The sequence below is a fragment of the Lampetra planeri genome, chromosome 7 (assembly GCF_965212315.1).
Source record: "Lampetra planeri chromosome 7, kcLamPlan1.2.h2, whole genome shotgun sequence".
Taxonomy (NCBI): domain Eukaryota; kingdom Metazoa; phylum Chordata; class Hyperoartia; order Petromyzontiformes; family Petromyzontidae; genus Lampetra; species Lampetra planeri.
In genome coordinates, this window is record NC_136113.1 from 17,001,021 (window position 1) to 17,020,939 (window position 19,919).

Below are 19,919 nucleotides of genomic sequence, written 5' to 3' on the forward strand. Positions count from 1 at the left end.
GGAGAGAGAGAGCAGCCGTGTACAGTAGCAGCAGCAGCTGCTGCAGCAGCAGTACTCCTCCTCCTGCTTCTTCTCCAGTGCAGCAGCAGCTGCAGCAGTACTCCTCCTCCTGCGTCTTCAGTGCAGCAGCAGTAGCAGCAGCAGTACTCCTCCTGCTTCTTCTCCAGTGCAGCAGCAGCTGCAGCAGTACTCCTCCTCCTGCGTCTTCAGTGCAGCAGCAGTAGCAGCAGCAGCAGTACTCCTCCTGCTTCTTCTCCAGTGCAGCAGTAGCAGCAGCAACAGCTGCAGAAGCAGTACTCCTCCTCCTGCTTCTTCTCCAGTGCAGCAGTAGCAGCTGGGTGGGTGGGCTGGAGGTGACGTTTGCATTGATGGTAGGGATCATGGGTAGAGTTTTTTTTTAATAAAGGTGTCCAGTTTTGGGGGTCGCATTGCCCATCCCCCGTGCCCCACCCCCTCCCCAAACTGGACACCTTTATTAATTCATTTTCAGTCGTTTAGAGTTAAGATTTTAGGGAAATAATTATATGCACCCGCGATTCCTGATGTGAGGGACAAAGCGAACCCCCGCCCCCCCCCCCAAAATATAGAAGTCAAACTCCGCCTGTAGTCGGGATTAAAGGGGGAGGAGGAGTCCTGTGTGGGTTTGTGTGTGTGTGGTGAACTCTATTGGAGGGGTAGTGGCGACAAGGCGCGCACGAGGCGTGAGTGTGTGCGTGTGGCACCGCGTGCCAGCGGGGCCGCGCCAGGGACACGGCTCACGTGGCATCATTAAGGCGGAATCGCAACAGCAGTTTTGTTCTGTGTGTTGAAACTGCGTTTGCACGTGTGTCTGTCTGTTACGGGTGCTTGTGCAAAGTCCTCGGAACATTTAGGCTGCGTTTTGTAATCGGATGCGAGTTTTTTGCTGTTGCGCACCCAAAAATTTTCCGAGTTTCTGTGTCGCATTTTGCATCCCTGTGAGATATGTTTTTGGAAATAGTGAAGTTTGTCGTTCATACTTCTCTTGGGTTGACAGCAACATGGTTGACTGCTGAAGATATAGTCGAGTTCCACTCATTCATAAATAGGGTGGTATTGTGGTTCGCCTGTGAATAATGGACTTGTTAACGCCGGCCGTGTCTGCAGCCTGCTCTTTAGCCTCCTTCTGCAGCCTCGCATGCTCGTCCATGGTGCTGCTTGTGGGTTCTGTGTATTAGGAGAACATATTTCCAGATGCAAATGTTCACTTTAGCTGTAATTGTGTGGATGTGCATATTTTATGAGGCATGAGAATCACATTTGTGTAACGCCTCCACTCGCTCTGCAGAATTAACGCGTGGCTTGTTTGTGTATCCATGGCAGACAACGGGAGACCCAGAAGTATGTCATCTAAACCGATTTGTCAACCATAATCCCCCTTTTGCCTACTTAATAAGCCAAGTAATCTTCAGCTGTATTGTAAAATATTTATTCAGCATTATTCTGTGGTCAATTGTATCCAAGAATCGACTTAACACTCAATCTCTATGCATTTTTATTAGCATAAAATTGGTCTCTGACGTCAATGTGCTTGCACAGAGATGAGTGCAATCGGCGGTATTAGAATATGTTTTGAATGCCGCACACTTCATTAAAATGAAGATTTAATTTAACAAACAATAAAACCTCTCGGTGCACTGTAATTGATTTCCGTAGAGGGCTTAACGAGCGGTGATACATTTGAACGCGGCCGTGAGGATCGCGTGCGGTGCGTGCGCTGCGTGTCTTCGGACCCCAGCGTTTGAGATGGGGAGGGTGCAGAGGCGGTGGGGGGGGCACGGCAGGGGGGGGTGTATTCTCCCACCCCCACCCTCCACCCCGCCCCCCAACATGGGAGGAACTCCACGTCCCGCCGCCGGTCGGACGCCAGGCGTGGACAGCTCCTGGGAAGCTGGCGGGAGCTGCTGGGCACCGCCCCAAAGCCAGGCCCCGACCGCAAGAGCGATGCCGCACGTACGCCCAAGGGCCTTCCCTTCCGCCCAAGGGCCTTCCCTTCCGCCCTTTGACGCGGGTGAAAGGACAAGCCCGGCACTCCTCTGCGACCTGCGGTGACATTTGGGTGACGTCACGTGCGTAGCGCTAACACAGAGGCGAGGTTTGTGTCGGGGAATCGAAGTGGTGCGGCGGTTGACGGCGTCTTGAGTTCAGCTTCCTAACGTTGGTTGTGGGTCGGCCCTTCAGCTGGGTGGCTCAGTCTGAAATGAGTAGCCGACCTGGTGAAGTCATACAAACAACATTAACATGCCTCATTTATTGCCAAATATACATTTCTCCCTTGAACGCGATACCGCACTTTAATGTCTGGAGTCTCTCGACTGATTAATGCACAATTAAGTTTGTAAAAAGTTTAATTCTTCCATTACAGTCCTCAGATTTCCGACTCGGGATGCAACTTAGGCACCCAGTTCTTGTGAACGAGCATCGGGATTTGTTTGACACGCACACGCACGCACTGTCTTGTGTGCAAAGGTCTTCCCTTGGCGTGACGCGAAAATCACCCAATGCCCCCCTCCGCCCTGCGGTTGGTGCGGCTTGACCCTGGGCTGAGTGGCTGGCGTTGAAACGGCCCTGAACCTTTCAGCACCCAGCGCCGTGCTTCTCTCCGTAGGGGGGGGGGCAGGCTGCAGCGTTTCCCGCCCCGTGAGCCGTGTCATCATTGGTCTCTGCACGCAGCTCTGCGAATGACAGGAGGGAAATCCGAGGCTTTGGCCAGTGGCTTGTGGTAAAGTCCCACTTGTTTGCCTTCGCAACTAAATGTTTCTGTTGTGCGTGACATTCTCTGGCCAAGGGCTGGATTGGGCCACGTGAGTTTATAGGCTATCGGCACGCGGACAATGACCGGGCGCAGTCTGTAAAGACACCGCAAAGGTTTCACGTGGTGAGCTTAAAGCAACGTCGGACTTTTACCGTGGCCCTTCGACATTGTATACTCCCCGTGTGAACTACGCATTGCGATGGCTTTTGAAAACCACCGCAGAACGGCGCTATTGATCGAGGACAATCATCGTCTGAAGTTTTCCCCATCGCGAAAATTGTGAACTGAGATCACACCGGGAAACCTGGATTCTAAAGCGGCGCTTGCACGAACAATGGAAGAAAAATGGAAGCATTCATTAAATCCGATGGGCCACTTAAACGGTAAGCGTCTTGGGTTTCACTGCTTAGATTTAGACTCGTGTCTAAATTCTCAGTTAACATCGATCAGAACGGCGTGAGCGTGAGTCGAGTACTCCCCGGCGCAGCCGCCTTAACAACGCTGCCGGGTGCTGCCTGGGGCACCGCACAGAGGCCGCTCACAGCCGCGGTGGCGGCTGCGGCGGGAGGGTATCACGGGGCGGACACACCCCTGGCAGCCCGTGCTGGAAAACGTGACGCGTGCTGGCAGTGAGAGTTACGGGGGGTGGGGTGGGGGGGTTCTTCCTACAGTCGTCCCCACCCACTCGTTCACCCACTAACCCAGCCACTCATCCACAACCCCAGCCACTCACCCATCCATCCATTTCACCAAACCCCTCTGCAACCTTAACCCTGAAGCTCCCACCACCACCCACCCGAACTCTCTTGCCCCCCCCCCCATTCGACATCCGGGCAGTAATACCACCCCACTCCCCTCCCCCAGGCTCCTCACCCACCACGACAGCCGGATGGGGCTCCCGTGGTCCGGATAAATTATCCGGACGGTGGCAAAGCAATTATCTACCGCTAGTCGCAGCGGCACCACTAAATTGCAGCGTCGCTACAAAGAGAGAGAGGCGCGTTATCCGCTGTCGTGACTAATGAGACAACAACGGGGCCACAGGCTGAGAGACACCGCGACGAGCAGAGAGAGAGAGGGGGGGGGGGAACAAAATGCCGAGTCCAATGTGAATGTCACATTCGCCGAGTTCCATCACTCGCCGTGTCTGATTGATGCTTCGCAGCGTCCGGCCACTGTTGGTGTTTGTTCACGGTGTTTGTTTTCGAGCCAATTAGACTAATTGAGCCGTAGTGTGTAAGTGGGTTGTCAGCTTGAGATGTCCCTGCGTTTTAGTTCCTCCTCCTCCTGGATGTGTGGAGGACAGTGTTGGGTGCATCCGTCTCACTGTGATCTGGCGAACACGGCAAAGTCCACGGTATTAATAGAGTCAGTTTTGACAAATATTGATGTTCGCAACCAGCAGAAGCAGTCGACTTTTCAAGCAGCATCAAACCAATGACAATGTCTAATGGTAGAAAAAAAACTAGTTTTTACACAACATAACGAGCTCGTATTAAAATGTAAGCACGTACCACCACAGTCGTGCACAGCATAGTGCCGTATATACAAATAAACATGTTTTAAGTATATTTTGAAATCCCTAGCCAATCAATCATTAAGTGCATTGATCGCAGCAGCGTGTGAAGGGAATGGTGTCGCAGTGTCATGTTGACGAGCTCTGGGCAAGCGATACAAGGTCACACGCTTCGGGCCGACCGGGCGACTCATTACAGGTCATAGGCCACCTGGGAGCCAACAATAAAAAGCCAAACATGCGTCTTATTCAAGGTCACGTCCCTCAAGGTCGCGCGAAAGCGATCCCACTCTTCACGGCTTGCTGACGCAGCATGCTGCCAATTGCCTCTAAAACTCCGAAAGAGACCGTATATTGTGAGTAGTGCATGAATCGTATATACTACTATTTCTCCACAGCCATCGGCCAGCTGACTTGGCTGGTCAGTCCCATCGCCATCCTCGTCGGGTACCTCTCGCGTAATGACACGGGTCAAAAATGAACAATTATTCAGTTACGAAGCACAGTTCTGTACGTGTACGCGGCGGACAATAAATCGCGGCGAGCATTTACGCTCCCGTTGACTCGTTGCCAACGAGAGCGGTGACGCATTCGCATTCAGCGCATCCACTGAATTAGTGGGTGGTAAATAATTGCTCATTGTGCTAATTGATTGGGCCATGGAGCCGGCCTACTGCAGTTGTCGCCGGCTCGTGGGATATTTTTTTTTAATCTTAGTGGCCGGCCGGCAGCCCCAAGCTTCCCCGCCGATGCTCCCGCTCCCCGCTCCGCCCCGAGCACTCGCTGCTCTTGCCGCACCCCTCTCACCGAAGGCCGCTTCGGGTGAAATATTGTCGACGAAGGGTTTAATATCGGCCGCCAAATTGTATTCCTTATTGTGATTCGAGAATGTGTATTCATACCAGCATTGTTGGAACGACAATGTACACACATTGTCATCGGTGCCAAGGCCGGTATTGATGAATTTTATTCTTAGTTGGCTTTTCTAGTATTTTTTGTTGAATATCAAGCAGATTGATATCTGGTTTTAGATTGATGCCTGGTTTTATTTTTCAGCACTCGACAGTATCGTCTTTCCAGAGCCATACCGAATGCTGTATTTTGTAACATCTGAGTCTAAAGATTTGAAAAAATGTAAAAAATGCCAAACTTCATTTAATTATTTCTTAACTGCGTATCCCTCATGTTCAGCCTCCCACGTAAACTGTTGACATCACCGCGGTGTTTCCAAACGCACGCATTACGTGTCCACGTTATGGGTGACAGGCCGGCTTTGTTGTTGTTGTCTCGGCGTTGTTGGTGTGGCTGGAGGACGGTGCCAGAGCAATTACACTTTTAAATCTCTTGCTGGTGTGTATGCGCGCGTGTCGCACATTACCGTACGCGCAGCTCAGTACGTCATCAATCACCTAATTTGCATTCACCCCCCCACACACTCATTTCTATTTTCTCCACGGTATATTACGATTGTGCCATCGCTGTCACACCGTGGCCTCGTGTCTGTCGTCAGAGACCAGCGCGTGGAAAGTGTCACAGGATTAGGAGTCTCTTCAATTACAGTGTATCGCTTTTTTCCCCACTCTCAATTCGTGGACTTTCCCACGTGCCCCGTTTCAGCGGTGTTTTGCCGCGTGGATTGCACGCCACTATTCTTTTAACTCCCAGAGAGGGAAACTTCATATAAAATGTTTTGTTCCCTCATTTGTGACCGAGCTGAGGCCATTAATTCACTGCACTTGAGAACCCGGTTTTAATCACGGACGGTTGAAACCTGCTCAGCGGTGTCGTCTAAGTGCTCTTCACTTGGTATGAGCTACCTGAAGCAACCTCCTGCCTAGCTTTCCCTCCATTGTGTGCCTAGCCGATGAAGAAGCTTCACCTGCCGGCTCTACCAAAGAGATTTTGGGCTTAGAGGTATAATCCCTTTACCCGACAGTGATGCTTGAAATTGCCTGGCTTGAGAAGAACCTTGTAAGCTCGCTCCAGAGCAACACTGTTTGCCTATAACTTAGAGTGAATAAACATCATTGGTGGATATGAGATTGCACTAATACCAATACGCGCCATTCGCCACTAAATAGCGGTGACGTCGCCACGCCGCCTGTGCCAGGCTATGTGCACGTTGAGGTCACTTGAAGTGTGCAAGGGGCTGGTAACCCCTCCACCTTCAATGAATTGCCACTAAACCACCAGGTCCTAAACACACACACTGGCATCACCTACGGGAGAGCGCCGCCTAGCACTAATGTCGTGGCATTGACCGTTGCGTTGGCAGTGACCCTCGCGACTGTTGTTGGTGCCAGGCCCGCCCCGTCCTCGCTGCTGCTGACAGTTGTCGAGGTCCGGCAGCAGGCAGACGGTGTGGGGCAGCAGGCGGTAACAACACTCGCCAGTGTTGCACGACAACGACAAAGGCTGCGGTTATTATGTACGGTGCTTATGAGCGCGGTTGGTCCGCTCCTGTTTGGTCAGCGTATCGTGATTTTAGTAAATAATGGAATTTTTTTTTTAAGCCGTGCACTCAATTGGAAAATATTTAATGAATTTGAATGGGTGAATACGAAGATATCTTCCAAAAAAGACACTTTTTTGACTATAATCAGAATATTTGTTTATACTGGAGGAATCTGATGAGCTATAAAGCTCTTTTTTCACAGATGTTGCCGTAGGGGAGGGTCTGCCAGTTACAACAACAAACAGTACAGAAACACGATAGGGGTGTAAAGTACAAGAAAGGTAAACATCACCCAAGAACATACAAATGCAACTAAACCATCCTCCTCCTACCAGGCAAAGCACACCGAGGTATTCAACTTGTGTTTTACAGGGACCTGGCCACACATTGTAGCTCACCAACAAAGTGGCTCATCCTGTGGAAATTTCTAGCAACAAATTGACCTCAAAAATCTCAATGCATGTTTCCAAATGTCCGTCGGTGAGCGACGGTGGATTTGAGGTCGTGAGCAGCGAGCCGAGCTGGTGTCCACACCCAATTAGAGGCTGGGGCCCGATCGATGCTCCGTCGAGTGTGCCTCTGGCATTGTCGCAGTGTCGAGTGAACGCGCGCGTTTGACTCTTCATGCCACCACGAGTGCGTGAACGTGCGCCGCATCTATTGCCACGCGCCGCTTTGTTAACCTCCGTTTGCGCTCACAAATCAATAGTGCGGTGGGATCTCTCCGTTAACCCAGAGAGAGGGAGCGAGAGCCCCATTGGGATCTATTCTGTCCCTCGCCTGCACGGAGAAATAATTTACAGCGATAACCGCACAGTGCCATTTTGCTGATGGCCTTGGCGTTGGCTTGTCTTTTGGCAGCGGTTAAAGGCGCCTATTTGTTTAAGGGCACGCTACCATGAGCGGGCGGCGGTGGCCCCCGCGGGCAAGATTTTCCGCTATCTTATTAAGTCCTTATTGTTATCATTATCATCGATCATCGTAATTATTGTGAAGCGTTGCGAGAAACGGAGCCTGCTGTTTCTTGGCCTCCCGCCCGCGTTCATTTGCACACAGCTGTGCGTGCGGGCGGGCCTCGGACCCAGACGGGCCGTGTGGGGGAGGCGGTGGTGGCGGTGGCGCGGGTTAGATATTGACTGCCTTTGTCCGTGCGAGTGTTGCTAGGCGGTGTCGGGATTGACCGTCTGTCTGTGTGCGGGTCTTGTCGTGCGCGCGCGCGCGTGCAGGCGTGTGCGAGCGCGCGTGCACGCGTGTGCGAGCGCGCGTGCACGCGTGTGCGAGCGCGCGTGCACGCGTGTGCGAGCGCGCGTGCACGCGTGTGCGAGCGCGCGTGCACGCGTGTGCGAGCGCGCGTGCAGGCATCCCCCGCTAAGCGTGCATTTTTCCGAGCTCACGTTTGTACGCATGGGCGTGTGTGTCCGTGTGTGCCCGTGTGTGCCCTTGCACGTGTGTGCCTGTGCTTATACTTCCTGTGACTTTCTTGCGGGGCGCTTCGACTGTAGACGTCTCCCTGTGCGCATCTGTACGTATTTGTAGGGCGGTGGTGCGATGATATTCCAGCTCTGCGGGCGTGAATGTTGGCCATGCGCCTGGCCTCAACTTCACGTTGGTTGACTCGGCCTAAAATAAGTATCTGGTACTGTCGTGCGGGTGACACCAACGCTGGGGAGACAAAGGTGGCAGGGCATGCGTGGTGTTGGACACACCGCTCCATTGCCAGATGAAGGCTTCCCCACGCGTATCGGTCACGAGGGTTGCTGGACCATACTTCATGGTGCTGGCCATTGCTGTTCGGCAACAGCGGGGGCCCGGGACCGGTTCAGATGTCATTTGGCACCGGTGTTAGCCGTGGGCCCGGTTCGCAGCGCAGTGCACGAACCACACCGCCCCACCCCCGCTCGCAACCGTCGCTTGCCCTGAAAGTTCTCGGCAATACGACTGGTTGGTATCTTTGTCTGTTTACCAGCGGGCGTGCAGTGGCCACACGGTGGTTGTTTGGGCAGGCGAGCGAGGGACGGTGGGCAGGGTGTGGTTGGGGAGGTGTTCCACTCTCGGGTGCGCTGCCACCGCGGCCCCCGGCGCAGAGAAGAGAAGAAAAAACACAAATCCCTGGCCTTGCGGCGAGCTGGCACGGTGCCCGGTAGCCAGGGCCACATGCTTAGCCAGCACCTGGTCCATCCATTATGTTCCTTTCTTGGCGCTGTTCTGGTGCCTTCCGCGCGGCGCCCCCCCCAAGCGCCCCCATCCTTCCGTCGGCCTCCACGGCGCCGCCTCCTCGTGCTCGAAGCTGCACACGATGGCCACTCGTCGAGCTGTCGCGTCCGCCTTGCAGAAGGAGCAAAATAAAGTCACTGGGTAGTCGTTGCACTTTCCAAGGAGAGACTCCGCGGAGGTCCATCGTTTTTTTTTGCCAACCCCACTCGGATAACGTCATCGTGGCGATAGGACATCCACCGCGGATGTGGAGCCGATGGACTGCTAACGTGCGGGAGCTTGATGGGTCATGAGACTGCGAGACGTGGGGAGAGACCTTCATCCGGCAGCTGTAGATAGAGCATGGCTGCAAATGACGGCGCGGTTGAGTTTCTCGTGACGTACGAATCTGGGGGTTCGGCTTACGGCGGTGGCACGCGGTCGTCGCGTTTCGTGACTCGTGCCCACGAGGTCTACAACCTCAACGTCCGCTCGCACCGCTGAACGCTGCCAATGGCGTCATTGCGCTCCGGTACCGCGGGTGGCGGTGTTACCGGTGTGAAATCCAAAGTCGGTTTCTCTCCGCCGAGTGACTTGAGCGGCGAGATGAGCGAGAGTCTCGACTGGCGCGTTTCTCGCCAACCCCCGCGTCGCTCCCACCTCCTTGCTGCTGGGTCCCGCCTCGCTCTTGATGATCGCTCGCGCAAATTAATTGCAATTATCATCCCCCTTCTCGATGCTGGCGCCGCGCGCTCGCCTGGCCTCGTTTCGCCGAAACGTGTTCCGACCCGGCTTCTTTGTGCTCTCATAGTTCAGGGGTCTCCTCCGGCCGCAGTCGGCACCCTCTCACGGCCCAGTCCGGCGGGACGATCGTGCCACCGTAGCCTTTGTGGCGGCGCTCCGGCGCTGGGCGAGTGCCGGCGTCTGCAGGGATTGCGCCGAGATCCCCGTTGGCCCCGTGGCACCTTGGGTTTGGTTAAATAAAGTAGCGGAGCAGCAGAGCCGCAGCTGTCGTGCGGGCTGTCAGTGAAAGTGTGTGCGTGTGTGCGCGCATGCACACCGTGTGCTTCTCGAAAAGTGTACGCTTGTATTTGTGTGCGTGCGTACGTGCGTGAGTGAATGGGGAGCGTTGGTGTAGCGGTTCGCGCGCTGTGCTACGAACCCGGCGACCCGAGTTCAACTCCCGCTCACAGCCATCACCGGTGACGATTATCTGAACAGCCCTGGGCCCCCTTAGGTCGACTCAGCCTCAAATGAAGCGGTCGGGCGTGGTGCTGGCCACCCACCCCCTCGTGTGCCGTTCCAGCCTCCATAGGTGCTCGCTAACAGCACTTGCCCCAAGAGTCTGTTAAGGCTACACCGGGGATCTTTGTTGTGTGTGTGTACTGTGCAGTACTCGCTCATTGTCAACGTTGTCACGTGAGTGGACGCTTGGGCGTGCGTGCATCTTGACGATTGCCACAACATTTTCACACATCTCAAAAACACGAAGAGTCTTTGTTTCATAATCCTCGGTCGACTTCGTTTGGCTTGACGACAGGTCTCAGTGTTCGCAATTAAACTGCCCTCATTGTATTGAAACGTTTCAAATGATGCAAAGACTGAACTTGTTCAATTATCTTTTCATTGTAATTCCACAGAGCTCTGCTTGCCTATAATTTATTCATACAGTGGTCAGCGCCACACTGTGATCATAGCCGTTAGAACGCCACTCCAGCGCTTCAAATGTGAGGAGCTGAAGATAAAACACTTCCGTTTAAACCAAACCGTCTCAACATTTTTTTATCAAATCTTTAAAGTATTCCCGTGGTGGTTGTTGTCTGTGATAAATAATACATTTAAATCACCGCCTTCCTAGGGAGAATGCATTGGTTTCCATGTACTGGGCGTGCTTGCAGATTCTAAGAAATGTGCGGTGATTTTTCTGAGCAAAATAACGACGTGAGCGGTCAAAAAATGCCCCATGAAGTCGATGCGAACTACAAATTAAAATGAAAAATAACTTGCAACAGATGTACACAGGCCCGAGAGAGTCAGTACAACCCTGCATTTGTACGTCTCTTGCTTTCCCTGGTCTAGCGGCGTGCGCGAGCGAATCAACTAAAAACTATTTACGAAACTAAACAAGTTTTTATTATTTTACCAGGTAAGGCCCACCGGGCTATATAGCTCTTTTTCAGAAGCAGCCTGGCTATCGCAAATGATAGCGTAACAAAGTGGATTATCACGTGGACATGTATAGCAGCCAAATACTCTGAACGCTTGATGTTGATTCTGAATGTGGAGGGGAAAACCGGAGGACCCGGAGAAAAATCCACGCAACCACTGGGAGAGAGCCATGCAAACTCCAAATATACAGGTATCAGGGTTGGGATGGAATCCACGACCTCCTAGCCACTTTGGCGCCCCCAAGTGCGTACGGTTGCAAACGTTGTGAACGGTCTCCTTATCGCCGACCGTGCGTCCACCTCTCCTCCCGCAGACCATGTTTGGCAAGGGCGTGAAGAGGAAGCTGACGGAGGAGGACGCGGTGGGCATGGCCGGCGGGCTGCTGCTGCTGCCGGGGGCCAGCGGTGCGGTGCCTCCCCGCTGCCCCCTGCTGCCCTGCGCCGCTCCGGGGCCAGGCCGGGCGTACGCCCTGCAGCGGCAGACCGTCATGTCCCTGTCGCTGGGGAAGCTGCAGGAGGTGCGCGGCCAGGTGGAGCCGTGCCTGCGCCGTTACGTGGCCGTCACCAACACGCTGCGCCGCATACAGGTGCGTCCGCCGCCACGGCTGCCGGTGGGCTCCTGCCCACCCGCTCGCCCGTCGCGGTGCCTCGTCCCTCGAACTTTAAGCCACCGCCCTAAGTAGAAGCCCGGCCCCTCGCAACTCGAAATCTGCCGCGCACGTCGCTCGTTAAGTCAAGCATCGATGCGAACGGCTCGGCGTCATCTCACTTCGGTGTCGCCCGCAGGAGGAGTTGAGGCAGGAGGGCGTGTCGCGCCCTCTGCTGCCCCCCTGGGTGAGCGCCGGCGTCGGGGCTCAGGGTCCCCCCCCTGACCGCAGCTGCGCAGAGACTCCGCCCCACTCGCTGAGTCGGGGGGTGGCCGGGAGCCCCTCGTTCGCCCTCCTGCCGCCCTCCTCTTCGACTCTGCCTCTGCTCCTCCCGCCAGCCGTGGACCTGCGGAGCGAGGCGGGCGGCCCCGAGGGTTCCCTGTGCGCCATCTCCAAGCTCTGCCACGACGACGACGAAGACGACGGCGACAACGACGACGGGCGGGGAGGAGGCGCGGGCGCCCCGCCGCGCGTGGAGCCCGTGGGCCGGACTCGGTGCTCCTGCTGGGCGGGGGCGGCGCCGACGCGGGGTGACGCGCGCCCGCCGGCCGCGGCCTGCGGCTGCGCGCGCCGCGACGCGAGCGCGGAGACGGAGCCGTCGGAGCGAGCGGCGGGGCCGCCGGCGCCCGGCCCGAGCGGCAGGTCGCCCCCCGACGCGCGAGCGCCGCCCGCCCCCGAGATGCCGTTCGGCGGCGGCGGCGGGGTGGGATGCCTCGACGGCACGGCCACCGCCTTCCTGCTGCCCGAGCTGTCGCTGGACGACGTGTTCACGGACGTGGACACCGCCATGTACGACTTCGACCTCTTCGCCCCGTCGGCGCTCGCGGGCGGCCGCGGGGCGGGACCCGCGGCGGGGGACGAGTGGCCGCGCGGGGGCGTCCCGGCGCCGTGCAGCTCGGCCACGGGCGGCTCGCCGCAGTTCAAGGCCGACCTCAGCGAGCTGGACCACATCATGGAGGTGCTGGTGGGGTCGTGAGGGACGGGGCCGCCAGACGGCGTCTCTCCTGCCGAACGTTCCGGGGCCGACGTCCCGCGGGTCGCGTCGGCGTGACCCCGGGGTGGGGGCGAGCGCTGCCCTCCGGCGACGGCGCGGGTCGGCGTGCGATTGGATCGGAAGAAAGGGCGTGGCGCCCACGTCCCCTCCTGTAGGGTGGGGGGGCGGTCACGACACGGCGGGCGGGCGGCGTGTTGCTCGCATGCTTAGCGGTGTCGGCGCCGATCCATGCGCGCAAGTTCTCTGGCCTCTCCCAACTTACAAACTCGACGGCATTCAAAGAGCCTCCGTGACTCGTCTGGGGGCGAAAGAGGAACGTCAATCCATAATGGCATCGTGTAAATCTCGCGGATAACTCGTTAGCACGCCGTGTGCACGTTTTGGGACAAGGTGCTCTCCGTACAAGTTTCCGGGAGGACTCGCGGCTGCCTCTGTCCGCCCCGCGCATCGTCGGAGGCGAGGGTTCGCTGCCCGCGTGCGGGGTGCGTCGCTTCCAGGGTGCTGACAGCATTCGCGCCGCTACCCGACCGGCCGCCGGATCGTCGTCATCGCCGCCTCCACAACTTTGTCCGTGCTCCGTCGGCATTCTGTGCGGACGCCGCTGAATCTTGACATCCCGTTTGCATCGACGGTAGAACGTCGGGGGTCGTAATTGGACGGAGGACCCGGTTTAGTTTTTCATTTGACTCCTACACAACCGGCCGTCGCCCTGCGTGGCCACGGGCGTCTTATGCATTAGAGAACTTACCGCCCGTGTCGCGGGCCGAGCTCTCATCAGGTAACAAACGTCACTTCGTGCGCGTATCTTTTTCTTTTTTGCAAACGGCCAGAAGCACCAGCCTGGACGGTGCACGCGGCCACAAGGTGGGCACGGGCATCGATGGGCCGTTTTTTTTCCCCGAGCGGTTTCCCCCGCCGTCGATGCAATCGGACTGAGCGACGGCATCGTGGCCCAGCCTTCTCAAGCAATCTCTACACCCTCCGTACCTCCGGCAGGGAAAGCACACACACACAGTCGGTCTCACACGAGGGATACAGCCGCCCCCCTTGGCTGTCGGCTGCCTTTTTTTATACCGTTTTTTTTTGTCAAGAGGAGTCTTTGAGTCGTTGACGACGCAGGTCTCGGTTGTACGCGTGGGGAAGTTTCGTCACCGCCCGGATCCTTAACATGTACACGCGCAAGCACATACACAAGCACGCACGCACGGGCACGTGTGGCTAGGCATGCCGCAATTACGCGCGTTACGCACTGCCCGGCGTACGCACGCGCGGATGTTCAAGTATTCTCCCAGTGCAGTTTGCAAGGTAACCTTTCTACCGCGTAGAACTTAATTAAATCAATGCTACTGATGATGTGTGTTGTGAGTGCAGAATACTTAAATGCAAACCCATAGAGGACAATGAAACCTCGACAGTAATGGTGAATTGACCCAGTGTTGGCCTCGATCAGTGACGTATAGTATTTATTATTGCTTCCTGATACATAAATAATCTCGACACCATTACCTTTGTGCAAACACACAAACATTACAGTATTTGTGTTCCAGTTTACATGCTTCCTATACTTTTCATTTAGAATTCAGTTGCACACCGCTTGCAAAGAGTTACACCTTTCAGCAGGGAGCCTACCAGTCCAAGTACTCTGGTATAAATACCATGACCCTGCAGACAGCAGTACCAGCTCTGCAGAGAGCAATACGAGTATTTTGAGTACACGGAGTTAGCACAAGTGCCGTGCCTGTACAGACAGCGGCGCCAACTCTACAGAGAGATATAGAAATAATTGTCACTACAGAGAACGGTACCAGCATAAGTGCCGTGACCTCACAGAGTTCAATACCATGTCAAGTATCTTCACACAAACGCAATATTAACTCTGCAGTGAGTAGTCCTAACTCTGCAGTGAGTCGTACGAGCACAGGTATCATGAACCCACAAAGAGTAGGACCATGTTACCAGTACAAGTATTGCGACCCCAACTCTCAGGGGTGATGAGCGTGCCCAGTCGTTAGGGGCCATCCTTTCAGTACGTACGCATGGAGGAGGGGGTTAACCCAAATGCGTTCGCTTGCATATGAGGGGGTCTACTGACAATGTACGCATAGGAAACGGGCGGGGTGGTGAAGCCTCGATAATAATTTGTCTACATCGGCCTTCAAATGAGCCACAGTTCAGTGTCTCCAGCTGTCAGACAACAAGTCCTGCCGGGAGAAGTGGGACTGTGGGAGAGGTGTCACTCGTGTGCCACCGTGCCCCTGACTGCAGCTATCACGCAGCTCTTTAATGCAGCCGGCGGTGGACTATCTGTTTGCTTAAACACGTTAATATTATTAATATTCTTGGGTCTTTCGGTAAAGTGATGTAGATAGGTTCAAAGAAAATAACAAAAAATAACTATCTACGTGACTTTACCGAAAGACCCACGAATATAAATTCCTGCAGTCACGAAAGTTTTAAGTCAATATTATTAATCCTTGATCGTTTCTGCGTGGATTAAATATCGGCCATTCTATAGGATTCGGGGGGGTGGGGGTGCGTCAAGCGTGCGTACGCAGGTGGGGGGGGGGGTTGTAAACGTACGCGGGCGTACAGGGAGGGTGGGAGGGGTCAAGTTTTGACAGATGTTTGCGTACCTACTAAATGGATGGTCCCTTACCCCAGTGAGTTCAGCCAAGCGGTTCGTTTAAGTCCTCCCACCTCTGTTCTCTTCCTCGCCAATTTCCCTCATTCCCCTGGCCGTTCACCATCTCCGTCTCTTACATGTCATTTGCGTTGAGATCGGACGAGCAGTCGCGTGCCTTAATCGCCGAGTTTGTGTAACGTGCGGAGCGGTTTAATTTTTACCGATGTCGTTGGCGTCGTTGGCGTCGTCGTTATGTTTCGACCAGCGTCTGGCGTGGGGGCGAGTCGGGGGCCGGGTGAGCCCCTCGGCGCCCCCTCGCCCGCCCGTGCCACGTGGCCCTGCCGGCACCACCGAGGTGCCCACGTGGGCACCGTGACGAAACACAGAGAGAGAGAGGACTCGCAAGGAGAATTCCTTTTAAGATTCTCCTGCCATTTTCATTGAAAAAATCCTTCAGGCAATCGGTTTCCAAATAAATTGTTAGTTTAAGATACTGTAACGATGAATTATATTTGAATGGAAGTGGATTTGAAATACACTTTAATGGAAATTTGATTTGCATGTTAATGGAGCAAACCTGTCCCCCTACACCTAATCTAATCCCTGTCCCAGTCCTAACTCTTGCATTGACAGGGTCATGGTTAGAGGTAAGGGTCAGCTTTGATCACACACTATTTGATTTCGTGAGGATTTCTTAGAAGAAAATCAATGTTCAGGTTTTGCCGTGAATCTCTGGGTCACCGTTCGTCTCCGCGGGGCAGCCCGTCCAGCCGCGTGGACATTCTCAGATCCCTCCTCGTCTGCGGGTCCTCCTGTCCGTGGAATGGGAGGGGGGGGGGAGACAAATCGGGCTCGCCCCCATCAATGGGCTTCCAGACACGCTGGTGGAGGACAGTCGCTCAGTCCGCCAGCGTGACTTTCACAACTAAGTTATTGTGTTAAGTTATTACAGATTAATAAATGTTTAAGAGTAATAATTGAAAAAGTAAATCTGCGGATTATTTAAGAAATTTTAAATTGCAGTAGATTTCCATTTTCTTTCGTTATTGTTGCGTGTGTTTTTGTGGGGAGTGTGTTTTACACAATTTAAAGAGAAAACTGAAGAGAACTAATTTTTGTACGAGTTTAGAGTCATAAATTATTATGTTTTATTGTTTTTTATTGGTGGCTAAAGCCATGGGAAGGCCACGAGTTGGTGGGTTTGTGTGGCCGTGTCGAAGCCTGCGATGGTGTGTGGACTTCAGGGTGCTTGAGAAACGTGTAGACTTTAAGGCATTTTATTCTGCACTTTCCGAGCGGAGGGGTTATTACGTGAACATGGAGCATGGCGAGATTGTGTTGTGGAAGTTCCACGTCGTTTCTTTTGTTATTATTTGTGGTTTAAGAAAAACTAAACCAAGTTTAAACAAGCCACTAATGTAAGGCTAATTTTTTAAAAGTCTGTAATAAGTAATATATGCTTTTTTGTGAACTGGGCTACATACAAATGCTTTGTTATTTCATTTTCTAAAAAGGATCAAACCTGTAATTATTTTTGGAACTTCAGAAGGGGGGTACATGTTTATGAAAACTGATTTTTCTAGAGATAATTTTTTTCTCCCGGTAGATTTTATCTGTGAATGGTGTGTACGGCCTATAGAAAAAAAACAATATCTTAAACTTGTGTAAATGGTACTAATGCTTGTTCTTTATTCATTGGAACAAAGTACATAATTTGAACTTTTTTGAATTATTAAAGAAATAAATGAAATGTGGTTGCCAGGCATCTTTACTGCAATTCATTTGCCTTATTGTGATTTCATTTTATGTTTTATTGTTATTATTTTTATTTTTGCAGCCATAAACCTAAACAAAGTATGTACAAAACAAAGGCCACACTTGACAGGCTAAAACAAAACAAAAAAATCGCCTCTATAATTCAGCTAAAAACTGATTTATACAATTTCCACAAACACATCCGTGTAATAATATCATTGTAATGACGTCTCTTACAGTGGTTGCAATAATTGACTAATGAGGCAATGATTTTTTTTTATTTAACGGTATTTATTCAGAGTTTTTATTTAAAAGCACAAATGGAAGTCTCGGATTGCCCACGACTGTGTTTCCCAGCTGACGTGGTGCCGATGTGGAGTCCAGCAGGCTGTGCACACACACACACACGTGGTTTACTAGGATGAGATAAAGAGAACCCTGCATTGTACCTGTCTGTACGCAACCCCTGTGCCTTTTCTGTACACTTTTTGCAGGTCATTGTAATATCCTGTCATAAAATAAACGAAATTTAAATCGCGACCTCTGCTCTGCCTCCGTGTCTTTATTGAACCGAGGGCACCACCACCAACCACCACGACGTCTCCCTGGAGAGGAGGGGAGGAGGAGTTCCCCTCCACGTGGTGCCGGACGACGCACGCACCTCGCCGTACCAGCGGAGCAGCGAGGGCGGCCCTCCACGTGTGTACAACTACACGGTGGGCCAAAGCCACGGGTTTCCAAAGACAATTTCTGCAGTTAATGGCCTAAAAACATAAAATTACCGGTGGGGTGTTTTTTTTCTGGGAAAAAAAACCCAACGCAGGGTTTGCAAGTTGATATATATTTTTAGTTGAATTCGTTTTTCTCGTGTTGAGAAATGTGAGGCAGGTGAACTGGAATCGCATTTATATATTTTTCCAACGGAAGGAAACGTCCACCTGGCGAATGGCCCCTTCCGTCAAGCTCGGGGCCAAGGAATTTGCCCGCCTGGTTCTGGGGCGCGAGGAACACGAAACACATGGCCTCCACGAGCCGCGCGCACAGCGGACAGGGCTATTAAAAACCTCCGCCGTGAAACACGCCGCGTGTTGCGAGGCCGCTGGGCACGTGCGGATGTTGTGTTTCATCTGAGCGGCAGAAAAGCGGATGGCATTTTTTTTCTCCCTCCTACATAATTTTTCACCCACTCGGCTCTCCCATACACACAAATGAGATGCAGCTTCATCGGCACGAAGAGAAATCTCCGTCGGGTCCGTAACCACCAACAACCAAACAAACCACTGCCACCACCAGAACTGCCCGAGTCACAGTCACATGTTTGCCAAATAAAATTAAATACCCGCAAACTGTTCACTTGGAAGTTACGTAGCCAGTCATCGTCCCCTGGACTGCAAAACAAACTTGGAAAGACCCTCCTGGAAAGGAGTCATGTGACTCAGTGAGGCTTACACAAGCGTAGTTAGAATAACACAAATAATCATCATCACTACCACCATCGCACTCAGTACCAATGTGAGTCCGTTACCTACACATACAAGGCGTTCGCATTAAAATAAGACCGTGCGAGTGAATGCAAGAAGGGCGAGTGGAGGAGAGCCTCTTAAACTTACCGAGCTCCCGAAGCCTCAAATGTAAAAGCAACCACGTGGAGAACTTAAACGCGATGGTGTAGCGCCGCCTAGCGCCGCCTAGCGCCATCATCACCATCAGCGTCGCCTTCGTCCAAGTCTGCACTGGCCTCCGAGTGCACGGTGGATGTCCTTCAGGGATTGTGCGAAGAGGCCCTTTGAGGTCACGAACCTCGCATCCTACAATCTGATGCAATGTAGCAATCGATAGGATCATTCACTTCGTCTTCTTCTACGTCTTCTTCGTGTCTTAATTCACTCAGAATGCCGCACATCTCGAAAGCTAAGCAGAGTTTTTTGAGCCTGGATTTGCGCCGGGATGGGGGGACCACCACCATGCGCATAACAGGTGTTATAGGCTGCTGCGAGGCAACGCTGTGGGCAGCGGAGGGTAGTAATGGACGAATGTAGGCATCGCCAGGTCCCTCCGTTCACTCTCTTGTGTATTCTCCGGGTCTCCAGCACCACGCACTCGGCCTGCGTTGTCGAGGGTCGTTGTGGGGCGAACCGTACGTACGGTGCACCGCATATTGAACTTCTTTCGCACCGTACGTAGCCAAGATAAGCGGAACCCCATCGGGTCTTCAAAAACAAACACATGGTATCAATGCGGTTTAATCGGACCGCCTCTTGGCTTACCCGACTGACGTTATTGACTAACACCATTACCCGACGAACATTACCCAGCCGCGTTTGTTTGAGCAAGCGAATTATGGACCGACTTCGACAGTTGTGTTCTCATCAGCAGAGCCGACGTTGTTACGACGAATTAACCGCGCCAGAGTTGTATCGCTCAAATGCTTTCGCGATGGATAGTATCGATGGATAGTATCGATGGATAGTATTGATGGATAGTATTGATGGATAATTGTGATGGATAATATTGGTATGGAGAGCCAGTGGGCTGACATGTATTTATTATTTATTAGTTGGGATGTGGAGACAGAGAACGGGAGTCTCTGCTAGTCACCGAGTCTGTGGGGGTGCTTTCAGGAGAGTGCTGCCTGGGCCGAGTGGCCCAATGCCTCTGACTTTACGTTACCCAGGATTTGAATATCCCGTAATCGCCACCAACCCATCATCATCGCCGCAATGCGTAAACACGCGACGAGAATGCATCACGAAGGTTCTCACTCTCCTGAGCCTTTATTTGCCCAAGAAAACTGA

At 53.2% G+C, this 19,919-nt stretch overlaps 1 protein-coding gene across 1 annotated transcript in view; it reads left to right on the plus strand.

Moving 5' to 3' along the window:
• Positions 1-15,263, plus strand: part of LOC144720104 (SERTA domain-containing protein 2-like) — a 33,969-nt gene extending 18,706 nt beyond the window's left edge. Inside the window, exons 2-3 of the mRNA XM_078596591.1 lie at positions 11,420-11,692; positions 11,892-15,263. Of these exons, the coding sequence (XP_078452717.1) occupies positions 11,423-11,692; positions 11,892-12,728 (1,107 nt within the window). The 5' untranslated portion in view covers positions 11,420-11,422 and the 3' untranslated portion in view covers positions 12,729-15,263. The remainder of the gene's footprint in view (positions 1-11,419; positions 11,693-11,891) is intronic.
• Positions 15,264-19,919: the final 4,656 nt, after the last annotated feature.